General features: G+C 37.4%; 1 protein-coding gene and 1 long non-coding RNA gene across 5 annotated transcripts; one reads left to right on the forward strand and one right to left on the reverse strand.

Annotated features, from left to right (window-relative positions):
* Positions 1-9,940: 9,940 nt before the first annotated feature.
* On the forward strand, positions 9,941-26,656 carry LOC113053558 (uncharacterized). Of its 3 annotated transcripts, XR_003277248.1 has the most exons (5): positions 9,941-10,217; positions 11,922-12,011; positions 12,166-12,213; positions 15,446-15,509; positions 19,595-19,702. It is a non-coding gene; the product is annotated as an uncharacterized LOC113053558 (long non-coding RNA). The 3 variants fall into 3 exon arrangements; XR_003277247.1 differs by lacking the exon at positions 19,595-19,702 and adding an exon at positions 24,822-26,656 and having other exon boundaries at positions 9,941-12,011; XR_003277246.1 differs by having other exon boundaries at positions 9,941-12,011.
* Positions 16,398-26,869, reverse strand: LOC113053557 (nuclear factor erythroid 2-related factor 2-like). 2 transcript variants are annotated; one of them, XM_026218679.1, is made up of 5 exons: positions 26,667-26,869; positions 21,357-21,602; positions 19,883-19,978; positions 19,627-19,773; positions 16,398-18,274 (listed from the first exon to the last, which is right to left on the reverse strand). In XM_026218679.1, exons 1-5 carry the CDS (start codon positions 26,706-26,708, stop codon positions 17,054-17,056), a joined length of 1,752 nt encoding a protein of 583 aa, XP_026074464.1. In that variant the 5' UTR covers positions 26,709-26,869; the 3' UTR covers positions 16,398-17,053. The 2 variants fall into 2 exon arrangements, with proteins under 2 accessions (XP_026074464.1, XP_026074463.1); XM_026218678.1 differs by having other exon boundaries at positions 16,398-18,277; positions 26,667-26,708.
* Positions 26,870-27,008: the final 139 nt, after the last annotated feature.

Genomic DNA, 27,008 nt, shown 5'->3' on the forward strand with positions numbered 1-27,008 from the left:
TAGATCTGAGAGCAGGGATGCAGGACGCGTGATAGAAGGGTGTGTGTGTGCGGACCGGGGGCGAGGAAACGCGATTGAGGCTTTATTACAGCGCAGTATTGATGTCCCCTTCACAAACATCAATAGAGCCGCTCCATCTCCACACGCCGCTATCTCCAGCAACAAACTGTGTGGTCTGCCTTTAAAAAGGACGGCCCTCTAGCTATGACTGAATTATCATTTTTAGGCATTTCTGTCTGTGCAACATTTTCTTTTACAGTTATTAATCACGTCTTCGTCAGTCTGCGAGAGGCCTGTGGCATTTATTAGTCCCGGAGCTTTGCTGTTGTGCGTCTCTGTGTTCACGGCCCGTGGAGCGAGCTCATTATCTGCCACAATCACTGAGAAGGCTTCAAGGCGTCAGTGCACTTCAAAACCACAATAGTGTATATAAAAATCTACTTGGATAGTGTAAAAAATATGTCAGTCCCCTTGACAGCCAAACTAAGGCTATTGTTACAAAGAAAGCTCTGTAAAGATGTGGAAGGATCTTAGATTTGAAACCTATACTAGCTTTATCTTCACACATGTTCACTGCATGTTACATTTCTAGACTGATTGCCCACCTGTCTGATTAATTTAGAATTGAGAGGAAAAAATGCACTGGTACACAAAGGAATAATTTGATTCACAGACACCAAACAGGCTCTCTTTCATAGTTAATGTCAGGGGTAACATTAGCTTTTTATTTTCAAAAGTTAGCAAGCTGCTTACCTAGACAGTATTTTATTCATTAAACACGCACTCCTGACATGTACAGACTGTTACTGAATGGTGGGAGCAACATCACGACTCTAAGACAGTAAATTCATAACCTTTTTTACTTAAATTCACTCCATTGTCCAACAGAATATTCAAATTCCTTCTTATTTTAATTTTAAAACTACAATATACATATTATTATACATTATTAATATACTGTGTGTGTGTGTGTGTGTGTGTGTGTGTGTGTGTGTGTGTGTGTGTGTGTGTGTGTGTGTGTGTGTGTGTGTGTGTGTGTGTGTGTGTGTGTAAATTTGAGACCAATTCTCACTATTAACTATTAACTGCGACTAAACTCCTATTTTGCTGCTTATTAATAGATAATAAAGTATTTGTTAAGTTTAGGTATGGGGGGTGAAATGCTATTTCATGCATACTGAGTTTTTTACACTGTTAAAGAGTTGGATTCCCATGCTAAACATGGACAAAGTTTAAAAAATTAAGTTGTACATTTGAAGGAGAATTTTTGTTCCTAAAATACTCCTTCCGGTTTGTCACAAGTTTCGGAAAGTTTTTTTCGAGTATGGCTCTCTGTGACGTTAGATGGAGCGGAATTTCCTTATATGGGTCCTGACGCACTTCTGCCGGAAGAGCGCGCGCTCCAGTATAGGGAGGCTGAGCACAAACATTTCACTGATCAGAGTGGTTCACTGATCAGAGCGGGAGCGTCGCGAAAAGTCACAAAAGAAGTGTGTTTTTGGTTGCCAGGGCAAGACAACCCTTCACAGATTACCAAAAAAAAAAATATAAAAAAACAGCATTAAGGGACCAGTGGATGGAGTTTATTTTTACAGAGCATCAACGGAGTTGTGCAAGTGTTTTTGTTTGTTCCCTGCATTTCGAAGATGCTTGTTCACAAGGCCCAGTTTGACGACGGATTTGCGTATCGTTTATTTCTTAAGGATGATGCAATCCCAAGGAAAAAGGGTCACGATCGTGTGTTGGAACCGCAGGCGGTGAGTAAAACTGCTTCAAATATCTCTCCCAAATATCCCCTCCCAACGGAGACCCGGGTTCGAGCCACGCTCGGAGCGAGTCGTTGCTGCTGCTGCTTTCGTTCAGTTTCAGCCTCTGGATCTGATTCTGGATCATAAATAAACGGCTGAATCTGACTGTAAGCCATGGTTTGTTTTGGATGATGGGTTTTCCCTCATGGTAATGTCACAGCTTCCACATGCTCTCAACGCAAAAGCCTATTCATGCTCGTGATTCTTTAGCTCCGCCCACACGTCACGCCTCCAGTCGGTCGTGTTTTTCCGGCAAAAATCGGTACAGACTATCTTTCTCTTATAAATATAATAAAACTAAAGACTTTTTGGATTTATGAAGGATGCAGTACTACTCTATATGTACTCAAGATTAACAGGATATTGAGTGAAAACGAGCATTTCACCCCCCCTTTAAGGAATCTAAAAAAATGCACATGCAGAATAAGGCATTAATACTGTATGTGCTTTATAAGTATTAATAAACAGCCATTGTGCTAGTAATATGCATGCTAATATTGAGAACTGGTCCCCAAATTGTTACTATAAATTATAATATATTATTAACAGAAAGCAGCAGAAAGTGTTCATATAGGTAAAATAGATTAACCACAATTTATTTTGTGATTCCACAACTTTTAAGAAACATATGCGCTTTAATTAAAAACAATAACTAGGAGAAAATATATCTTTGTTTGTTTGTTTGTTTAAGTTACATTAGATTGTTTTAAAATCTTAATAATACTATTAATATTGATTATGTCCATGCTAATATACTAAATTAAAGCATTTTAAGTCATCCTGCGGCCCCTGGATGTTTGTTGAGTCCCTAAGTGGAACCACTGCTTTAAGACGCCTCATTTTGGTCAAATCCTGGAGGAACACTGCATTATGGAGAGGAAAATCTAAAAATGTAAAGCAAAGGGGTTTGTGAATTTTTCATCCATGATGTTGAACAGAGTTAAGAAAAATCTAGACTAAAAAAAGTTACTTTTCATAAACTGAGGTGTCCAGAAAAAGCCAATCTAAGTTAATTAAAAGATAGTTTACGCATAATTTGTGAGTAATATCTATTTTTATGCTTAATTGAGCGATAGCAACATGCTAATGTCAAACTCTGTTAAAACCAACTGTAAGCCAAGTCTCTTGTCCCCCTTTTTTAGCTAGCTAGCACACTTGTATTATTGATGTATTATTTTAGTTATGATGCAGCTGAACATGTAGACAGTAAGGTTTTGGAACTGAGCTATTAACTAAGCAGACCATTATTTAGTAAATGGTCTGTTTCTTCTCTATCCACGCTGCTCTAAACGCAGACAGCTGAAGGATTGGTGTGGAGATCATTGCTGTGGGCTTTTGGCCTCGGAGAAGCATCATGCAGAGCTGTTTACAGGATTCTGGGACCAACAATGCTGTTTGAATTTCCATAAACTGTCCAAGCTATCCAAGCTATACCGTTAGCTAGCTATCAAAGCTATACCGTTAGCTAGCTATCCAAGCTATACCGTTAGCTAGCTATCAAAGCTATACCGTTAGCTAGCTATCCAAGCTATACCGTTAGCTAGCTATCAAAGCTATACCGTTAGCTAGCTATCCAAGCTATACCGTTAGCTAGCTATTCAAGCTATACTGTTTAGCCAAATGGCACTGGACATATTTCATTGCATAATTCACATTTTATTTGTATCAATAGAAAATGTGGGTTAATATAAACTTGGTGGCTGCCAAGCAGTTGCTGTTTTCAACAGATTATATGAAAGGCTTCACTTCATGTGATATATTTTTATTTCATGACATAACAAAAATACATAAACATTGAATAATATTGTGTGCTATTGAGATAATGTAGGGAAGAGTGGCTAGTTATCACTTTAGAAAGCTGTTACAATCTGTTTTTGTGATTGTTTGAATTAGTAATTGAAACTCTAATTTGACATTTCCGCTATCATCATATTTTGTAATAGCTGTTGTATTCAGACAAGAGTTTAAGAGAAAACTTTGATCTTGAGTCAAATTTTGACATTTTCAGATACTGATATAAAAAAGCAAAGAGAAAGAAAATATATTCTATTTATATAAAAATATTTTGTTATCAATAAGTCGTTCAATCATTTTAAATATTAACTTAAAAGTAAATATTTAATTTCAAGGGGTTTAGGTGACAAACATTAAGCTACACAAGAAAACAGCAATGACAATCGAACAGCAAAAGTTTTCTAGGTTTAAAATATTTTGGGGAAAGTAAAAATAAAAATATTACAGAGAAAAAAATAAGAATTAAGGACAATCTATCAGTTATATAGATCTCACTGCCATTGTGTGAATATGCAATTAATGTAATACATAAAAAGGTAACTTTAATCTGATAATAAGCATTTTAAAATGTTATATACTCCAATTACAAATGCTTAATTTTTGGAATCTGATTACGTAATCCATATATAGCTTATATATATATATATATATATATATATATATATATATATATATATATATATATATATATATATATATATATATATAAACAATAGGTTCTGTTGTGACAATTTACCCCATGGTGCAGGGGTCACCAAACCTGCCATGATGTCACAACTATGCCTGACTTCCATTTTTCTTGTGAAATAAACAAATGATTTTAGTCGTTTTTAGTATTTAGATTAACTTAATAGTTTTATTGTTGACTTAAATAGGTGACAGAAATTAAGTAATTAAGAATAAAGAGGCTAAACTTAAAAATTCTAATTTAAAACATAGTCTGAAAGAGGCCTACTCAAGTGTGGCAACAAGCCTCGCAGGAATAAGCACAGCCATATAAATTGTACGAATGCAAATGTGTGCCATGGAAAAAGTCCAGTCCACAGCCTCCAAGATCAGTCTGAATAACAGCCCTGATTCTATTTGTGTTGGGTGTGATTTACGTCCAGTTTCCTCTATGCGCTGTCTGAGGAAACAGATGCGCGGGATTGCGCTTTTCCTCAATTCCTGGGAGAGAGATTCTGGCCCAAACCGACTCAAGCTCCCGACTCTCTGCTCTCGTGAGAGAGGGTGGGAAACACTACTTAAACGGGTACTTAGGTTCCCTGTCTGCAATTCTCCGTTTCCTTCTGGTTTCCACTTGCGTATGTCCGTGTGGGCCGGGCCTTTGGGTCGGGCTTCCCCCCCGTTCGGCTCAGCTCAGTCATTTCCCAGGACAAGGTCAACGCTGAGCTCCAGCGCACCCACGCGGGGTGTTCAGATCAGCCGCCGGACACAGTGTCCCTTTGATGGGGGAGCTGGGGGTCTGCCGGGTCAAGCCCTGAATGCGTATCATTCACTGTGCTAATGAGCTGTGGGAAGACATCCTGAGATTGTGTGCTGCAGCCCAAAGCCTGGAAACAAGTCTGAAGTTCTATCATTTAAAACATTGTTGAAAGATGGCAGATTTGGGGTCAGTGACGCTATCTTTTGCGGAGACCGTGCTGCACAGAGCACATCATGCTCATATTCAACAGTGAAATAAAATAATTTCATTTCATAGGCCTATTTTTCATTATAATAAAGAACTAGAAGTTCCATTTAAATTCTTAAACACGAAGATGGCCACTATAAAAATAAATAAATAACAGGCATAATAAAAATTAAGGTCTTCATTTGTGTTAAAGGTGTACAGGCTTCATTTTATTTGTCTGTGATCCACACAACAGTTTTATCAGTAGCTACGACATCTTGAAATATAATATTGATATTATTTACAATTGAACTGGGTTAAGAGTAAAGTTGGAATTGGAAATGATTGTCTATGAAAATGGAAATGAATGAATTCAAGTCAATAAAAAAACGTATTTACTGACAGATGATGCATTGTTGTGTCGTAAAGAAACAGTTAAGGATTCATGATGCATGGAGCTTTTCGTGGATAGGAGCGCCATCTACTGGATGTTTTAAACATGCGACACTACAGCTGTTTATGATAATGAAACGATGTGAGGTAAATCACTGTGAATGTTATCAGTAATCCATATGCAATATGGTCCTACATAGATTTATTTACTTATTTGGTTGGATGTAGTTTTCCCTCACGAGGAAATTATTTGTTTTGCAATACATTTATGCTATTGCTTTTAGCGCAGAGGTTTATTTTGGGAAATGTTGAAAACCCATAAACCATCAGACGCGTTGGAAATTCGTAAAATAAGAGAATTACCTCCTTTAACGTTTATCCATTGCAACATTGCGGGCCTCTGAGATACCTACACACATTTTAGTTTATTGATTCCAAATCATATGTTGCTGAAATTATGCTGACATTATATAATTATTAAAAAAAAGATCTGTTACTATTTTAGTTTTTTTCTCAGAATTAATTTAATTCTTCCATCTCAGGTATAAATATTCATGCAGGACTAATTTAACATCAGCTACAGTTCACAGGTCTTTCTGGCAGCAGTGAAGTGAAAGAATGCTTTAACCTTTTAAAGGACGAAAATAGATGGTTTGGATTAGCCTACACTGTTTGCACATTATGTTTAAGAGCAAAGGCATATTTGTGTCTGCAGAATTGTTCAATTGCTTGATTAACTTGAGCTCGGCCTATAGCGCCACCTACTGGCCTTGATGAGAGTTTGTGGAATGAAAAATGTGATCAGGTGAACTTTTCTATACCGTTCCTGCACTCTAAGCCTTTCTTCTTTTATTTAAGCACTGTATCCTACTGTTTATTTGCTGCCCAAGAAACATTTCTTATTATTAGCTGTGCTTCTTTAATAGTTTTGTTGAAACTGTAATACTTTTTTATTTAGGATTTGTGATGTATATAAAGTTGAAAATTCAAAAGAACAGACCGATTTTTATTAAGTCAATGCATGCCTAAAACCTAATAAAAAATATTTCTTTATTTTTATTCAGTTTTTCAGGTCTGCTATGACAAGAGTAGCAGTGTTCAGTCCAGCAGCAGACCTCGTCCAGGGAGATTTATTCTGAAGACTCGCTGACCGCAGCTGCTTTCACACAGAGCCAGTGTTATGTCATTCATTTATTTTTAAGAGCATATAAACTTAGGTTAATTATTGCCTTAAGTGCTGTCCTAAAACCCAGAGAAGATCACACATTCTGTCAGTCTGAGCAGTAAATGACGTCACTCCAGGTCAAACCTGTAATAACTCATATTTCGGCTGCATCTTGGTCTATTGTAAGTATAATTTTTTATTTAATTATTTATCATTTAAATAACCACCTATGTGTTCAATTTATAATGAAGCAGTTTGTAGTTTTATTGCGATTATTTCAGCCTGAGTGTTATGAAAAGCAAATCATTTTCATTGAACCGCCCCAACTGTAAAATAACTTGTTAAAGCCCCTCACTCGGTTTTAAAGGGGTCCTCGTTCAGGCAATTATTTCACGAGTTAGAAAACACATTCAGTCAGCAGCTCCGGGCCTTTGGGACCTGAAGCATGTGATGAGGATATGAAGCAATCAGCCTTATGATTGTGTGTGTGTGTGTGTGTGTGTGTGTGTGGGGGGGTGTGTGGGATTTGATACATCTATTGTCCGGCGCCTGTCGACTCTAAACTTTAACAGAGAGGTGTATGATCAACAGCTGAGCGGTACATCGGACAAAGTGTCTCAGCGAGAAGATATCCTCAAGACATCAATCAACTACATCTGCACAGCTCAGATACAACAACACACACATGCAGGTTTAGAGGTGAACCTTTGTCAGCTTTTTAAAATGGTGTTACACATCCTTTGAGGACAGGAGGCCTGACTGTGTGTCAGCTGAGCTCAGACACACTGCTTGAGTGACGAGGACAGTTTTATAGCATCGAATGTGCTGTTTACAGTCAGAATAAATCTGATTATCACATGCAGACGTTAGATACACTGATCCAAGAGACTCATTAAAGGTCACAGTGTTCAGCAGAACATAATGTCTCCCTGTCTAAGAGCTTTCAGATCTTTAATTAAGAAACAAATGAGCTGGAACTAACATGCGTTTACCACGCCAGCATTAACGTCACTGTTGTGATGAGAGACAAAGTGAGAGAAACCTTTCGTTTCGTCTCCTCTTTTATCAAAATACGCTTCTCTGGTAAATCTGAAGCTAGCAGACATCTGCCAATAAATAAAAGTGCTCTAATATTGGAAGTGAGAGTGACTGTTTTATTACGGTAGTATTTCATCTGTCACATTGTGTTAATGATGATACACATTATAACCAACTCATAAAACTGCTATAAATCAGCATAGAGCCTTCCTGCCAGAAAGCTTTTTACCAAGGCCATTTTACGTCGATTTATTCAACTATTAAAAGTAGGATGCTGCTTACATGTTAATTTTATTTAATTACTTTGGTCATATTCATAAGTCTCCCAGGCTGCAGTTTCAACAGATGAATGTGCATGAATGGCCAGCAGGTGGCGCACCCTATACTCTATTTGAATGGCCTTGTGTGTAAAACCAGCCTGACTGCATCTGTTCACACCTTCAGTGTTATGAATGACTGAGTCTCCACACAACAGGGACAAACTGGTTCTTTGATTGGAGGTTTTGATAGGCTACGCAAAAATGTACTTTGTCGTTCATATGATACGAAATTAGTTGGCGTCAAAAGTCCATTTTTATTTGGCATATTTTTATACGCACTTTCATGAGATCGGGTTAACGTCATGCAAACATGACTGTGGTGGTTTGCACATAATGGCCACCACTTTCTCATTCTTAAGACTAATTAGTATCAAATCACATTCCTGATTAATATAGGCTAATGTAATACAATTTAATGTAATATCAAATTACTCAAAACTAACTTTAAAACACCACCGAGTGTTTGTAATAACTTCCGTTTATTTCGGTCATGTCGTAGGCTATATTCTCGTAATCGTGTTTATTAGCTTCATGTGTTTCATATACGCAGAATTTACTTTATAAAAGCTATTTGCACTGGTTTATTGTGTTGGTTAGCCTACATTGTGTCTTTGAGTCTGTAAAAACGTCAATATGCTAAAAAAATAAAAATAAAACCAAAAAATTGTTTTAGGGTAATGTGTAATGTGTGTATGTATATATATATATATATATATATAAAAGTAGGGCTATCTTTCAGGAACAGTATGTACTGTAAGTCAAGGTATGAATAATGAAAAAACTTTGAGAAAAGAGAATTTATTTATTTATTTTATTATTATTATTATTATTATTTTACTTGGCGTTTCCATTTGCATTCAAATTTGGCTGGGTGGTGCTTAACATATTGTTCTGTGGTGTGGCAAACTCAGAACCTATTTAATATTGCGTTACACAGACTTAAAAGTCACCAACTGCACCTAAGTGAACTTGGGAAACTCTTCAAATAAAACCACCTTAAGACCAATGTCAAATACTGAGTGAGATTTAAGAAGCCTCTTGGGAATTCTTTGTTTTTTCAGTTTTCACTGTATTTACAGTCATTTCTAAAGCCATGAATCACAGTGTTGACACACAAACACATCCACAGTCACTACATGCTGGAGTTGTGTACACTCATCACAACCGCAGTGTCTTGATTAAGTTGCATCACCTCCATTATAGTGCAATTATGTTATCATCAACAAGATAAGACACACGTTGTTCAAACAAGATATATGATTCAGTACACTGCCAGAGATTTTTAATAATTTTATGTTGCACTGCCAGCTCAGACTCTTACTTCTTCAGATTCTTCACTGAAGCATTTTTACAGGCAGGAAATTCACATGATCACATTCTGGGCAGATTTCCAAAAATGTTCACCATCCAGCCCTTATAAGATGAGTAGGATCACATTTAACCTACAGACTTTAACCATACCAAAAATATTATAGGCTATATATATATAGTTTTTTTTTCAGTGGACCTGAAGACCCCAAATAGATGGATGGGCAGATGAAATAAATAAATAAATAAATAAAATGTTTAAGATATAAGTTCCAAGTTCAGATTCAGGCCATTCAATTTTGGCAGTTTATTTTAAGTTTATTGCATGTACATAATAAAAATTACAAAGGAATACACACAAAGACCACGCTTACCTGTAACACCATTTTTTTTTTTTTTTTTTTTTTTTTTTTTTTGCATTTCAACATTAACAGAACAATATAGATTAACATAAGTAAACAGATCACCTGTCTCTAATAATATATCGGTATCCTTGATTACTATATAAAAAGTGTGTTCATAACAATGCCAGCATTTGGCACCCGTACTGACAGATGATACTGATAGGTGAACGTGTGTGTCTAACATAAACTGATGCAAATGTCCACTGCCTTAGAGAGTATCAGAAAAAAATTCGACAGTGTAAGAACTTTTTTTTTTTTTTTTTTTGGATCAAAGAGCTCCCAACATCTAAAATGTACCCGGAAGTGTCCGGCAGCGCCTCCGGTGGCGGAAGTGTATCATCGCTTCTCTCCGAGCGGCGCTCAAGCTGCATGCAGGTACCGCTTGACAGTATTCCTGCTATTATACGGAGTTTGTGTTAACAGTATCCATAGTAAAAGATATCTTATGTCGGTTTATTACACTGGCTTTGTATACACTGTGCTGCCTTCTACTGTCATGTTAAAGTAGTGTCTATGACCGAGTTCAGAGCAGATAACGTGCACATGATAACGTAACATTAATATTTTCAATTGAAACACGAATCTCTTGGTTTTACAGTTCAACTATCGTAATGGGCTGCTGTTTTTGTTAGTTAGGCATGGGGTTGACAAACGTTAGCGGTTTTTTTTTTTTTTTTTTTTTTTTTTTTTTGCTGAATTTAGCTTATGTTCTGTGTGTAAGCAGTCGTTGGAAATTCCTGTTCCTTTAGATATCATTCGATAGAAACCTACGACCACTGGTGAAAATATAAATCTCACTGGCTGAGATCATGAATATTAACAAAGGCCATAATGACGTTGCACGGCTGTTAATCTGGAACATCCAATCACATACCCTAATTAATATTCATAAGCATAGGCATTTTTTTTAGCGTCGGTCTTTCAGCCAATTAGGATGGATTGGTGGGTTTACGTCACTCGATCTAATGAATATTATATTTAGATCCATTACTGAATTTGGCAAAGGCACGGCCGGATGTCATCCATCAATCCAGTCCCACGTGAACAGCCTCACAAAACCAAACCAGCTCTGCGGGTTAAATGTTGTAATAAACAAATATGTCATTTCAGCTTTAAACAATTCATTTAATAGCTTTGGAGCATTATGTAATATAGAGGGCAGATCCAGTTTTATCTGTCTAATGACGCATATTTCTAAAAAGGCGAAAGTTCAAGCCTGATTATTAGGCCTAACTGTGTTTTATGTGAACAGGGCAGCTCTGGAAGCTGTTTATCGGTGGACTCAGTTTTGAGACCATCAGATCACAGTCAAGTTTTGCTTTATAACTAATTGTATTCACTTTGCTATGTGTCTGCATCAGGAACAGACAGCTAGAAGCCATCCTTAATATTAGTAATAATAATAATTGATACATGTCAATATGGTTCAGAAAGCATCAGAGTATTCTGTGAAGCATTTTTGAGTGTCACACAGTTAAAAACAGCACAGAGCATCCATTGTGAGCAAGTGAAGCAATGCTACATGATTACAAATCTGTTCTGATGAAGTTACAAACTCGTCTACATCTTGGATGGTCTGAGGATGAGCACATTTTTCAGTTTTATTTCTGGGTTACTGTACCTTAATTATGACCTCTGAACGTCTGTAAATCAGCCAATCAGAATCAATCAGTCAAACAGTCCTGTGGCGTAATATTTAATGCATATAGAAACAGCAGCAGTAAAACACTTTGGTCGATGATACTATCAGTGATCATCTTTCCTCAGGTAATGAGAAATCCAGCTAACATGCACTCACAAGGTTTAAGCTTTGTGGTGTATTCATGTTCAGTCCTATGGAAGCCCATTTCCACCATGGAGTTTATTACAGCTTCTTATATCAGAACCCTGACCCACAATTATGAGTTTATGTCTCACAATTTTGAGTGTTTTTTGTGATGTATCATGCACAAGTTTTGTGTCCATGATGTTATGTTAGAACACCAAAAAATACTTGTTTTTACAGGTTTTATTCAGCAGCTGAGCAAACAGATTTGTGTTTTGCTTTAAAAAAAAATAAAACTTTTCCTTTTTCATCAGCACAAAAATATCACACAATCAACCCACATAACTGTGGAGTAAGAAAAGCACTTCCAAAGCAGGAGATGCAAGCTGTTTCTAATCAGAGATGTAAGTAATATGTTTCTTATCTACAGTTACTGCCTATTCTGATTCTCAAATATACATTTTGACATTTGTCGAGGCTTACAGTAATAATGTAAAGTTGTTGTAGGTAATACAATAACATGTTGTTTTGGATCATGATGTGCTTTTCTGTTGTCAGATGGAGGCGGAGGCAGTCTCATGTGCAGAGGAGGAAACTTTGGCTGAGGTAAGATGACATGTGATCCTGTGTGTCGATTACATCTGCAGTTTGTACTCAGGTGTGAATACTCCTGCGGTAAAAGCACAGTGAATGCTGTATCTTTGGCTGCTTTGTTTTTAGTCTCTGGTGAAATAGAGGATCACTGTATGGATAAGCACAGGAACATTTCCAAAGCTGAAAAAATTATATTTTTCATTATACTATGTGTTAACCCATTGCAATCAATCAATCACTCAGAAATACTTGTCTTTTTTGTTTTGTTTTGTTTTTTGTAGTAACATGGGGCAGAGAATCATTAGAAACTTCTTTCTAAAGCATAAAAAATGAATTCTCTAATTCCAAAACTCAGTTTATCAATTTACAATTTAATCAATACATTAAAGATTAAATTGTAAATTGATAAATTTAGGTTTGGAACTAGATAATTATTATTTTTAATGTTATAGAAAGAATTATCTTATGCTCACCAAGGGTGTAATTATTTAATCAAAAATGCAGTAACAATTCAGAAATATTATTACAGTTTAAATAACTGTTTTCTATTGTCATATATGTTAAAATGTAATTTATTTCTGTGATCAAAGCTGTATTGTCAGCATCATTACTCCAGTTATTACTACTTTAGTGTCACGTTTGATCAATTTAATGCACAGTTAATTTCTTTAAAAATACTATATTTATATAATTTTATAATAAACAGAAAAAAGTGGATTGAATTATATCTACATTATGACTAAGATGAGTCCTGCTAATAACCCAATTTTTATAAAAATAAATAACTTTGGTGGAGGCAAAGGAGGAGGAAATTAAAACAATTTTGGGGATTACGCAGGACAACAGTCCAACCACGGCCTCATGAAAGGAAATAACTTTAAAGGAACTCAGGACCTTACTGTGGTACAGAAAATTTGGTACAATGCATGCCACATCTATAGTGTCTATAGTGTAGCAGTGAATGAAGCAGCACTTACATGCCTGTTAAAACTTTCTCAAATCTGTTGTGCAATCCCCCGAACATGTCCCACAAGTGAAATTCCCAGTCTTGCAGATTATTGAGATGACTGAATGTTGCCGTACAAAGGTAAATGTGTCCGAAGTACTAATAATTTAATGAATCGTCATTGAGAATAATGTGAATTACAAAACTAAGTCAAAAGTGTGGGAGTGTTATGGTAATACAGGTCCTTCTCAAAAAATTAGCATATTGTGATAAAAGTTCATTATTTTCCATAATGTAATGATAAAAATTAAACTTTCATATATTTTAGATCCATTGCACACCAACTGAAATATTTCAGGTCTTTTATTGTTTTAATACTGAAGATTTTGGCATACAGCTCATGAAAACCCCAAATTCCTATCTCAAAAAATTAGCATATCATGAAAAGGTTCTCTAAACGAGCTATTAACCTAATCATCTGAATCAACTAATTAACTCTAAACACCTGCAAAAGATTCCTGAGGCTTTTAAAAACTCCCAGCCGGTTCATTACTCAAAACCGCAATCATGGGTAAGACTGCCGACCTGACTGCTGTCCAGAAGGCCATCATTGACACCCTCAAGCGAGAGGGTCAGACACAGAAGGAAATTTCTGAACGAATAGGCTGTTCCCAGAGTGCTGTATCAAGGCACCTCAGTGGGAAGTCTGTGGGAAGGAAAAAGTGTGGCACAAAACGCTGCCCAACGAGAAGAGGTGACCGGACCCTGAGGAAGATTGTGGAGAAGGACCGATTCCAGACCTTGGGGGACCTGTGGAAGCAGTGGACTGAGTCTGAAGTAGAAACATCCAGAGCCACCGTGCACAGGCGTCAGGGAAGCAGCACTGGACTGTTGCTCAGTGTCCAAAGTACTTTTTTCGGATGAAAGCAAATTTTGCATGTCATTCGGAAATCAAGGTGCCAGAGTCTGGAGGAAGACTGGGGAGAAGGAAATGCCAAAATGCCTGAAGTCCAGTGTCAAGTACCCACAGTCAGTGATGGTCTGGGGTGCCATGTCAGCTGCTGGTGTTGGTCCACTGTGTTTTATCAAGGGCAGGGTCAATGCAGCTAGCTATCAGGAGATTTTGGAGCACTTCATGCTTCCATATGCTGAAAAGCTTTATGGACATGAAGATTTCGTTTTTTAGCACGACCTTACACAGTGCCAAAACCACTGGTAAATGGTTTACTGACCATGGTATTAATGTGCTCAATTGGCCTGCCAACTCTCCTGACCTGAACCCCATAGAGAATCTGTGGGATATTATGAAGAAAAAGTTGAGAGACGCAAGACCCAACACTCTGGATGAGTTTAAAGCCGCTATCGAAGCATCCTGGGCCTCCATAACACCTCAGCAGTGCCACAGGCTGATTGCCTCCATGCCACGCCACATTGAAACTTTTTTTTGTATTAAAAACACTTTTCTTTTATTGGTCGGATGAAATATGCTAATTTTTTGAGATAGGAATTTTGAGTTTTCATGAGCTGTATGCCAAAATCATCAGTATTAAAACAATAAAAGACCTGAAATATTTCAGTTGGTGTGCAATGAAATAAATTTTTATCATTACATTATGGAAAACATTGAACTTTATCACAATATGCTAATTTTTTGAGAAAGACCTGTACAAATCAAGATCTAAGAGTTCATTTAAAGAATTTAACCTCAAGTAGACTATTGTTTTCGTTAGGTTGGAATGTGACCAAGGCTTGTTTTAGTGAGATTCATTCACTAGTGTACATGTGAGTACATATTTGCTGAATCTTCACTCACATCTCATGTAATAGTTTTTTTCTGTGTGTGATATGAATCACTTGACAGGAACTTATTTACTTCTTTTTTTTTGGGGGGGGGTCTTTTGTTATTCAGGGGAAAATCTATGTATGCTACATAATATTTTATAGTCTTAAAACATCACTAATAATGTCAGGATGAATAAGTGTGAGTGCATTGCCAAATGCCGATTTAGTTTAATAAAACATTTGAAACCTGAGAATGTTTAATTTGCTGTGTTGTTGTTGTATTTATGTGAGCGCAGGGCCTTTTCTTCTCATGCAATGCTTATCTTACTCCAAAACCTGTCATGGGGACTTTGTTCCCTTGCCACTGAACCATTGGTAAATGTTTAAGATAATGTTGGCCTAGATACGTCACATGTGTTCAGTCTGATAACTGAAGAAATTAAACGTTTAATTTTCAGTAACGTCGCTCATTTACTGTATATAACCTTATGTGTTTTATGTTGTGTCTGGTCACAGGAGAGACAAATGACAGTTTCATGGTGTCATAAGACTGGAAATGTCCGAACAAAAGAAGCATTCAGTGAGCCAATTTTTCTTGCTTTTTTATCATACATTAAGCTTTATATAGTGACAAGATCTAACATTGTGATGTGTAAATGCAAGCCTGTGAACAGAACAGGTTGGCCCTGTTGGCTGACAATGGAGAGCCAATGTAGCGTGCAAATGAGAGGGTTTGTTGTGTTCAAAGGTGGGGTGTGTGTGAGTGAAAGTGACTCTTTACTGGTGCACTTTGTCCAGCGGTGCTTTAATGCAGGCATGTTTAACATGGGCCGCAGCCAAACAATTCAGCTCTGTTGTGTAACACTGGGAGACGGGGGGCATTCGCTTCAGGAAGATCCAGTTGAGAGTTGTTAGCAGAGCAGGCTTGAAAAAAAAGGCCTTTCATCTTCAAAGGCTTATGATTTGTTAAATCTCATTAATTGGGGTTGATTTTGAGAGTATGTACTGTAGTGTTCTGCAGTGTTGGTGGATAACCAAAATAGAAAATCTGTTTCCAAGAAAACGAACAATTTGAGCCCAAAACCTCACATAATGGATAACTCTATCCCAATGATTATGATGTCATTGCGTATAATATACAGTGGACTCTTAAACTACACTTAAACAGGATTAATGCCAATGCTTTAGATGAAATATCAGACGCAAATGCTGCTTTTTTCCATTTTTACTTGATGTCTTTTAATTTAATGGTGTGTTGGTGTATTTTGTCTTCATTTTGGGCAGTGTGATGTTATAGTAGATGTGTTTTTGTGCCATCAGTTTCTAAAATATAGGTCACTTCTTTTGAGGTATGTTGAATTAATTGAATTTGATGCTACTTCCTTTATTCATTCTCTTGTTAATATCCATTTCCTTTTTACCACTTGGTTAACAAACCAACTACCATTCAAGACTGCATAAGACTTCACTGGTTTAAATATTTATTTATTATATAAAGCCATAAAGTCAAGAGGTAAAATAGCTATAGAATAGTAAAGTAAGATATAAAAACCTGACATAAGTTTAGCATACTAAAACGTGATCTTTTTAGTACATTTGTTCCTATATCAATAGCAAATAAAGTATAAATCTATTTACAAACCATACAGATAAAAGAATCTCAGAGAAAAGGAGTACAAAATCCAACGGAGGTGAAGAATATTAGGAAAGTAGAACACGCGAAACATATATAACAGTTCTGCCATTTCAACAGTTGGTGTAAAAGCAAAATGCGCTCCTGTTTAGTTGTTTCCTTTGCGTAAAATGTACACCGTGTTCTAGCCAGTCACAAAATGACAAGTATCAGGAGTCAACGATGTTCTCGACACTAATAGCGACATATTTGACGATGTTTAATGTGCAGCCGGATTTTGGACCAATGAGATTTCATTGTGGGCGGGGCTTCCCAGCACAATGCTGCAGCAACCAAGTGACTGACAAAATATTCTGTGGCTGGCTAGGACAAACACATCCACGTGGGAAGAGCCTTTGTCACTTTATTGCAACATGCCTGGTTAGGATATGTTGTTAGCAAGAGAAAAGCAGTACCAAAGAAACAGGAAGGAGAGCGTAGAAGGAACAGAGCTAGTTGTTATTAACGAGAGTCTTTTTAAGGCGAGGAACGAGGAAAACGGTGCCGTCCGCAGTGTGCTGTAGGGAGTATTCGTTGGGCGAGAAAGGCTTGTCGTGCTCGTCTCGAAGCATACTGAAGACCTCATGGTACAAGGTGCTCAACTGCTCCTTCATCTCTTTCAGACTGGTGCTACGTTTGCTCTTCTCCTTCATCAATCGCTCCTTCTCTTCTTTCAGAGAGTCCAGCTCGTACTCCAGGCCCACGATGTTCTCCATCTTTCTCTTGCGGCAGTTCTGCGCCGCGACCTTGTTCTTGCCCCGACGGCGGATGTCTCTGACGAGGGCGAGCTGGGCCTCGTTGAGCTGGTGTTTGGACATCATCTCGTTGAAGTCATCCACAGGCAGATTGATGATCTTGTCCACAGTAAATGGGATCTGCAAGGCTTTTGCTCTCTGTTCGTCTCGGGAGAGCCGGGCCTCAGAGCGTTTCTTCTGCTTGTCTTTGGTAAAGGGAGGTTTGGAGTGGCCACTGGCCTCCGCCGGCTCTATCTTTGGGTTCTTCGCCTTCATCTTCAGTGCCTCGGCTGGGGGTTTCTCTGAGAGAGATCCCTGAGCTCCATCGGTAAGGTAAACCAACGGGAATATCTCGGCATAATCTGACTCCATGTCACCCGGACTACCATCCATCTCTTCGGAGTCAGAGTCGCTGAAACCGAAGGATCCGTCTCCGTTCAAGGACTGCCCCGGAGAGCTCGTGTGAGGGCTGGCGTCCAGCGACAAACCGGAATCAGAATCTGGGAATTCCGACAGAGGCTCTGGTTTTCCTGAGCTGAAGCTTCCAGGGGAGAAGCTGTGCAGATCCATGGGGTTCACAGGAGGATCGCTGGGGATCTCCACCAGTTGGCTGACCGTATTTCCTTCGTCAGATGTGAAAGGACCGCTGTTCACTTTAACCTCCATCGCAGGATAAAACAGCTCATTGAATTCTTCAGGTCTAAACTCGGCCCTCACATCCGGGACGTTCAGACTCATCTGGCTGAGATTGGGCGACACCGTAGTGTTGAAGGATCCATTGTATGTGTTGATGTATTCAGGAGGACACACCTCTGTCTGCACCGATGAGAGATGGTCCATCCCGGGCAGATATTGGCTGTAGTTTGGGTCCTGTGCTTCTGTGGATGGTTTCATAAATCCATCCATATCCAACGACTCCTGCATCTGTATGTTGAGGCACTGCTAAAAATACAAAAGAATAAAACGTTGTAATCCAAAGACACATACTGTATGAGACAAACAATATGAGTATACTCTTCACGTTGTCTGGCAGATTGGCGAAGTTATAGTTGGTTGAACTTTGACCTGCTCAGTAATGAAGTAGCTTGACGCTTCACTCCAGAGTTCAGTGCACTGGGGAATGTTGACACGACCTTTAAACCTTTTTTGTTTAGATATGAACCAGCTTCCATATATACTGAGGTAAGAAAGTGGGTAAACTCAAACAAAAACAGATGAAGTATACATCCGAGTTGGCCGTCGCACCACAACATGAGCTCAGAGAGGGTCATGTGGTTATTGCTCAGCAACAGGGTTGTTTGCGACTTTCTAAACCACAGGTGGCATAAATCAGAGAAGCACCTCACAGCCTCTCTCTCTAAAAACTAAATTACAGTAGTTCACATCAATATTGAAAGTTCTGTTATGATTTTCTAGCCTTCATGTCATTCCAAACCCATAAGAGTTTTGTTTGAAACACAAAAGAGGATGTTTTAATGAAACCTGAGAGATTTCTGTCCCTCTGCTGAAAGTCCACAAAACCCAAAGTTTGATGCTTCAAAAAGTCCAAAAGGACATCCTAAAAGTTGAGCTCAGAACCAGTACTACATGTGTTCTACTGCACATATGTGCACTGATTAATGCTTATTTGTGAATCAATTGAATGGATTGAACCAGTTCATATGGATTACTTTTCCACTTTCTTCATGAACATTATGAAGTCTCAAAGTTGTAGTACAACGGACCTTCAATGGAGAGATAGAAATCTCAGTTTCCATTAAAAATATCTTACATTTTTGTTTGAGAGATGAGCTAAAGTTTTATGGGTTTGGAATGGTATGAGGGTGAGTAAACATTGACAGAATTTTCATTTTGGAGTAAATTTTCCCACAATAGATGCTATGTTAAGGTGTTTATAAGGTGTTGAAAAGTGAAAAGCTGGTGGCATTTCATCTGGCCAGGCTCCATAATTCACACTAGCCAAGCACCAAATGTAAGTATGAATTGGCTTGGGTGTGTAAATAAACCTGTTCTGTTGGCTGAAATCTGTATTGGGAAAATGACTTTCAATGGCTATTCAAAGACGTACCAACTATCTGCTTCCAAAAAAAACAAAAAAAAAGATTTAAAAAAAATTGTCTTCTAACAACTTTTAACCTCAGTAAAGACTTTCCATCAGAAGTTGGTCTAGGATGACTGAATGACCGAAAAACACTGAATGTTTTTGTTTTTTTAGTAGAAAAAATATTAAAAAACATTTTTCTTAAATATTGATTTTAGGGTGTTAATGAGGTCTGGTTGAGGGTTCATACCTGCACCTCTGGCAGTGAGAGCAACTCCATCCAGGCCTGATCCAGAGATCCCGGCGGCAAAGGATTGTGGGTAAAGGCTGGGTTGTCTGGAGGCATCATAAGATCTGTGGAAGGAGGAACGGACGCATCCAGGCAAGACGACGCTGACTGCACACAGACAACAGAGAAGAGAGATAATTAGACTGAAGTGCAGTGACATGTTTAGGTGTTATGTTTCTGTGAGGTGTTATATGGGTGATAAATATCCCGTAATTACCTCAGCTGCCGCATCTAGTGGAAAAGTCTCCGCCAGGAGCTGCATGCACTCATCAAATGACATGGCATCACCGTCCTGTCCTGCAAAAGCCCCATTCTGCACGTACACAGTCAAACACATCCTAATAAAACCAGTGCATCTACACAGAGCAGGAAACATGCGTGTGAATGTAGATTCTATGACTGGACTGACTTAGTTTCTCAAATAACCTTTCAGTTAAAATGATTAACAAAGGATGTCTATGATTTCATGTACTGATTTCAGAGGGATTGGGATTTCTGTATTTACTACTGAAGTGTTTGTGTGGATGTGGTTTTTAATTTCTAAAGTGTGCTCTGAATGCTAAATGAAATGAATAGTTTTATCATTGCTAATTTAACTAATTTAATTAATGGAATTAACATGTGTCTCAAAGTATGCACAGACTTGCCAAAGTCAGCAAAAAGTCACAGATTTGAATGTGATCTCCAACATTTGTCATCCTTCTCATTCTTCTAGGATCAAAGAATATATCTGAGCTATGCCATTATTTAAGAGCAGTAAACTCAAGCGTTCATTTAGTCACTTGCTATTAAAAACATACCTATAAAAAAAAAAAATCAATTTGCATCATTTCAAAGCTGATACCTTTTTTATTCAAAGGTAACAGAGCACAAACCTTATTGCGGTTATTACACGGTAAGTGCGCTACAACAGAACAGCATATAAGAAGCCATAGCAGTATCGATTACAAGCCGACAGCTTTACCTGTTGTTGTTTAAGTTGTGCACGAAACAGACCCTGCTTTTGTGCACTTGGCACGTCTCCGTCATTTTGGACCTTTCTCATGCTGCACAGCTGGAGCTGCTTTCAGCAGAGATCTCAAACTCTGACGCGCATCGTCTCAGTTTATTACGCCAACACAAACAAATGACGTGATCGCAACACAATCAGGAAAAAAGCATTACATGCAAGTTTTTAAATCATAACATGTAAACTCATATAGCTGCCAGCAGCGATCCAATGGACAACACAGGATCCAGTGATCTGAGCTACGGCATCATTTTGTAGCTATAAACTCAAAAGATGTCTCATACATTAATTTCTCTTAGGGCCTTTACGAGAAACATCTGAGAAAATTAAGGAAAAACTCAAGTGCATTCACTTTGTACAGGACTAAAATCACACAGTACATCTGCGAAACACAAACTGACCTAACCTGCTCAGGGAAAACAAGCTCTTTAGTGTCCTATCAATGTCATACTGGGATTGTTTGCGAGTTCATTTGCTTTCCACTTCGCAGAACTGTGCTTCTGATAAAGACGTAGCACCTGAGTTCCAGTAATTATGCCATAGTGGCTGATACCAAGCAACCGCGCAGCTGCACCCTGTAACATGAGGCTATGTGTGTGTGTGTGTGTGTGTGAGATCTCAGATCTGCTCTACACGTTGATGTGTACATGCACACCTCTCTTCCTCTGAATGGGTGGCGTACCTGTGTGGCGTTGGTGTGTGCCAGCGGGGCGCTCCGGGGCACAAACTCTCCGGTCTCCTCGTCCAGCTGGAGTTGTGCGAGCAGTGCTTTCTCCTGCTCCCGCTGCCGCTGCTGCTGCTTCTCCTCTTCCTTCTCACGCTGCAGACGCAGCTCCACTTCCTTCTGTCTGTAGCTGAAGTCAAACACTTCTCTCCCCGCGCCCAGATCCACGTCCTGCCTCCACAGGATATCGATCAGATCCATATCCTAGAGAGAAACGCCAGAGATGAGCATGAGGCGACCACCACACCCTGCCGGTCCGTCCCACCTCAGATAAGCACACGCACAATAATACACACTGTGAATAATACATGCTGCTTCTCCTTTTCCACTCCATCTCTGGGAACCACGATGCATCCACCCACGCAGATACAAACACATGCACACGCTCTCAGTGTTACTATAAATATTAAAAGGTCAGTTCAGCTCAAAAAGCACACAACTGCTGCATCCCTCATGTTTCTGAACTTCAAGAAAAACATTCATAGGCTGCATGCGGAAGTCCTTTCGTGTGAAGAGATTTGTATCTAAAAACATGTTTAGCATTTTCTAAGAACTTTATCAATATTAAGGTTTCTATTATGTGCAGTGTTCGACAGTAACCTATTTAAATATTTTTTTACTGTACTATCTGTGCCAGTTTTTTTTTTTTCTTTTACTTTATTAGAATTTTTACTTTCATTCCTAAGCACAATATCATAGTTTTAACTCTATTTCCAAATATATTTTTCCTTGTTATTTGGAACTGATATTTTAAATGACGTTTAATGTTTTTATGGTAAGTTTTAGTAATACGTTTTTTCTTATTTATACTTTTTTTTTTGTCTTTTGTCTTCATGCACTAATATTCCTGAATGACTAGCTAAAATTATAAAAATGCTTCAGTGATAAAGATGTTTTTACGTTTTATTTTTTGAGGACATTATAAAATCAAGTAATTTTACTGTAGGACCGTTTGATTGATATCATAAAAAAGATTTAGTTTTAATTGTTCAAAAAGGCTTTTTTTTTCATCTAATGACTAACAGCGCTGTTCTAGTTAAGTGATGAGTCCACTGAGATATTTATAAATGCTGGTAATTAAAAAATGTTCCCAGGCTGAGTGACAAAACATTTATAACCTTGGCCTTTGTCTTCTAGCTGGAGGAACTAAAATCTTTACTACATCAACAGTGTCTGAGATATGCAGTAATGCTTAAACATCCTCTACCGATTACTTACACAGTGAAAGCTTTTGTGTTTTTACATTTGCATTTATCTGTTTATGAGGCCAGAAAAACCATGTCGAGCATGTGATTTGAGATCCGTAGAAAAGTTTCAGATCACAAGGCCCAGGGGACTGAACGCAGAAGAAGTGTGTCCTGAAAACAGAGGAACTGCAGAGTTAAAGGAAGTGATTCTGTTCCACGCTTCTGAATCAGCTCTGACAACACGGCACAATTCAGATGCTACTGCGTAAATGATTATTTTAGACTAAAAGACTGTTACCGAATGATTATTTTATTATTATTATCATTGTTTTATTAATAATTTTGCCCATGTATAAATTCTTAGTCAATTTAATTTATTCAAACACACATAAATTACACATTTATACAAAATAAAAAAAAGTTTTATAACAGTGTAATAACACAAATGTTTCTTTTTGACCAAAGGACTGTTTCTGAATTCTCAATTTATTATTATTATTGTCAACTGTTCTCATGTTCTTTTTATTTATTTATTTTTCTTTTTATTATTATTATTATTATAGTAGCACTTTGTCAATTTCATTTATTAAAAGTTGTAATATTTATTGTAATATATATGTATTTTAAAAAAGTTTTTTTGACATTATGATACAAATACAAAAAGACTGTCAGTTTATTATTGTTATTATTATTATTATTAGCCAATTGTTTTCATGTTTAGCATTTATCTTTTTTTATTTTTATTCATTTTTATTAGTTTTATATTGAACATAAATTCGGTCAATTTAATTTATAAACATTTTTTAAATAAATTAAATTGACGGAATTTATGTTCAATATAAAACTAATAAAAATTAATATGTATATATGAATGAATATATATATATATTCATTGATAATAAACATAATAATAATAATTTTGCCAGTTATGAAATTCTTAGTCAATTTAATTTATATAAGCACATATAAATTACAAATTTATATAAAAAATGTTTAATAACAATATAATGATATAAGAATAATTCAGTTGCGTCACAGAGGCCTCCAGACAACAACATGGAGGCACATGCCGTCTGGCTCTGAGTCACACACATCCTCTCCAGCTCCAGATAACAGACGGGGCGGAGCTACACAAATGATGAAACGTCCAAACAACTGCTAAATCAGCCCCTCTCACGAGAGGACAGGCCGGACCGTCTCCTCCAGCATGAACTGAGGCGCTCTCTCCCTCCTCGAAGCGATTTGAGTGACGAACGTGTGTTTCCGATCGTTTAGTTTGGGTGTTTTCTGAGTGGAAATGTTTCTTTGAAGAGCTTCTTACTTTCAAAACATTCTGTTGTTTACGAGTGTGTTACAAAAGCATTTGTTGTTTATAGTTTTTCTTTAAAGAAACAAATAGTCCAAAATTGAAAAAATTGGGAAATTATTATTATTATTTTCTGTTTTATTATTATCTTTCTTCTGTGAAACATGAAACAAAGTTTTTGTTGTCCATACAAAGGGGCGGTGAATTTTACTGCCAAGCTCAAAAAAAATAAATAAGAAAAGACAAAGAAGCACGATAATAAGTCTCATAAAAGTAATTATACACTACCTTTCAAGTCTTCTCTTTTCATAATTAACAGGACCGCTGATATTTGTGTTACTACTGTAAATGAAAACTAGAACCATAAAAAAGCACATTACTTGAAACCGTTTTCAAGTAGTAAATTAACTAAAACTATACAGACATTTAAATATAAATATATATAAATGACAAAAACACAACAAAATGACACTAACTATATGCAATCTATTTCAAAATATAAACAAAAACTTTCATCTTAAATTAAAACTGAGCCCGAGATTTTGTGTTTCATGGAAAGAAAAAACACAAAGAACATAATATTGGTCCAAATGACATATAAAATAATCACCATTTGCTGGTGAACTGTTCCTTTAAAGTGAAAGGAAGAATATCTGTTAAGTATGATAAGTTTTGTGATCACGGTAAGTGTTTTTGATCAGATGTAAGCAGATGTGCTCGGCCTGCTGCTGATGTACCTTTGACACTCATTATCTTGGGTTTTGTATTAAACATAAGTGAATGTGAGGCTAACTGGACAGGCTAAGAAGAGTATTGCACGTATGTTTGTATATCAGCTTGTTGATGGGGTTGCAATTAGAAGTGAAAACATATATGCAAGACACACCTAACTACATAATTAATGCTCAATGCGTTGTTATCATTATCCAGGTTAATGGCAACGGGAAACCAGAGGCGGATATTAAAACTGCAAAGTTTCCTGATAAAGAAGCGATTATTTTTCACACCTGTCTCACTTCCTGTTCCTCTACTGTCGGCGGGAATGTGGAATATACCATTGGAGGAACAAGAGAACTCCTTGTTCTCTATTTTAGTTTTTTTCACAGCACGGTTGAGGAAGGTACAGCACGTAATCAGTGTCAAAACCGGTTCACCACACCCTCTCAATGAAATATTATCACAAGCATCAAACTACTTTCCGTTTCTCTTAGTACTGATTTAATTATAGTTCCCTTCGACATATTTAAATGTGTACTTTGGGCATCAGCACACACGTTTAAGTTTTAGGAGAACTTAATAATTTTCATTAATAACACTGACAAACTTGATCACGTTATACACCGCTAAACAGTAATTACACAATAATTAATTCAGTGTCACATCACTTTAAAGCATTTCTTACATCTGTTTTCTAAACTCTGATCTAACACAATTAACCTAAAGCTGTTCTGTGTCTCTGTTTGAAGTGGAGATCTTGACCTGTTCCACCTCACAATACAATAAGGTAAAAAGCATATTTATTTTAATGTACTTTATGAGACATTAAGTTTATAAACGACAAGGCCCTGCTAAGTGACACCCTAATTTAGGCCGAACTTGGAAATCTGTTACCCATTCTGGTGTTTGTGTGTATCTGTGTGTGTGTGTGTGTGCTTATTATTTCGGGGGTTTGTTATTTTTATTTATTTCAGATTTTGGATGTTTTGTTTCATATTTCAAATACAAGCATGGAAAAACCCCTTCAAGAGATATAAAACCAAGAGAAAATAAAATAGCTTGTATAAAGTTATAGTTTAGTTTAGTTTGCCCTTCTGTGATTAACAATCAATATTTTCTGAAGGTCAAGTGCCTCCAGGTTTCGTACCCTATTCAAGTGTCCCATTAATGAAAATTACCATAAATCTTTGATTCATATATTTTCATGCATTCACTTCTAAATGTGATCTCTTAAGCACCGTGTAATAAATGTCAATAACTAAACAATGTAAGTTTTTTTTATCTCCTTCTGTCAGTTAGGTATAAAGAAACACATTATTTGTGATAGAGACTGATAACGTGAATTTGAGGATCGCTTCTTTACGTCAGGACACAAGGGTAAAAGTAAACAGCCACATTCCAGACTGGAGCCGCCTGCTCTTATGCAAGTGAGTGCGCATGCGCAGAGAGCTAACGCGCAGATCACACGCACGAGCACATCAAAGCGCACCGACGCGCGCGTCTCACGACAGAAGTTCACCGCGCGGCAGCTTCGCATCGCGCTACTAACCACTCAACACTGCGATGATTTAGATTTACACGTATTTAGATACTTCTTCCTTCCTTTCGTTCTTAGGACGGCCCAAGTTCAATGACTATGCAGAATTTGGGCTGAGAAGGAGAGTCGCGAGAATACGGGACAAGAGGAAGCGCCTCCTATAACACAGAATATACATGAAATAAACTACAGCCAATAGTTATAGGAAGAAACAAAACATCGTCGATGATTATCATCTTGAAACTTTAAAATTAGAAACACTACAAAAAAGTCAGAGTGGAGTTTATAAGGAGGCAGTGATCTGGGGACACATTTATGACGCGAGCAATAATCACATCTGAATAACCTCACATGCCCTACAATATACCGGTTCAAAGGGCAAAATGATGTAACATCTTAGTAATATTAGCAGAAGAAACAAAACTCTTTTTTTCTTTCATTTTAGTATCGTTTTAATACTAGTCAACAAACTAGACGTTATTATAACACTAGTGACGCAATTATTATTAAATATGATTTACCTGTTGGCTTGGATGCATTTTAGGCAATTCGATCTCCATCATGCTGAGAGATGATCTCTATTTTTTCGCCGTAACTCCTGATGTGCTTTCTTTGTTTATAATCCTTCACAGCGAAATAAAATAATGCTTAAAATAAGCACGTCAGATTGTCGTCGCCACTCGCCGCACTTCGGAAGGAAATGCTGTCCGTGGAGTTATGAAAATTTACGGAACGCCCCAGACCCCGCCCACTCCCGCGCTGACCAATAGAAAGCAAAGCTGTTGCGGCATACGCCCCTTTTATCGCCACACGCCACACTTTTTTTTTTTTTAAAGTTGCCACTTTATTTTAACAATAACTAT

This window comes from Carassius auratus, chromosome 34, assembly GCF_003368295.1.
Source record: "Carassius auratus strain Wakin chromosome 34, ASM336829v1, whole genome shotgun sequence".
NCBI classification, from domain to species: domain Eukaryota; kingdom Metazoa; phylum Chordata; class Actinopteri; order Cypriniformes; family Cyprinidae; genus Carassius; species Carassius auratus.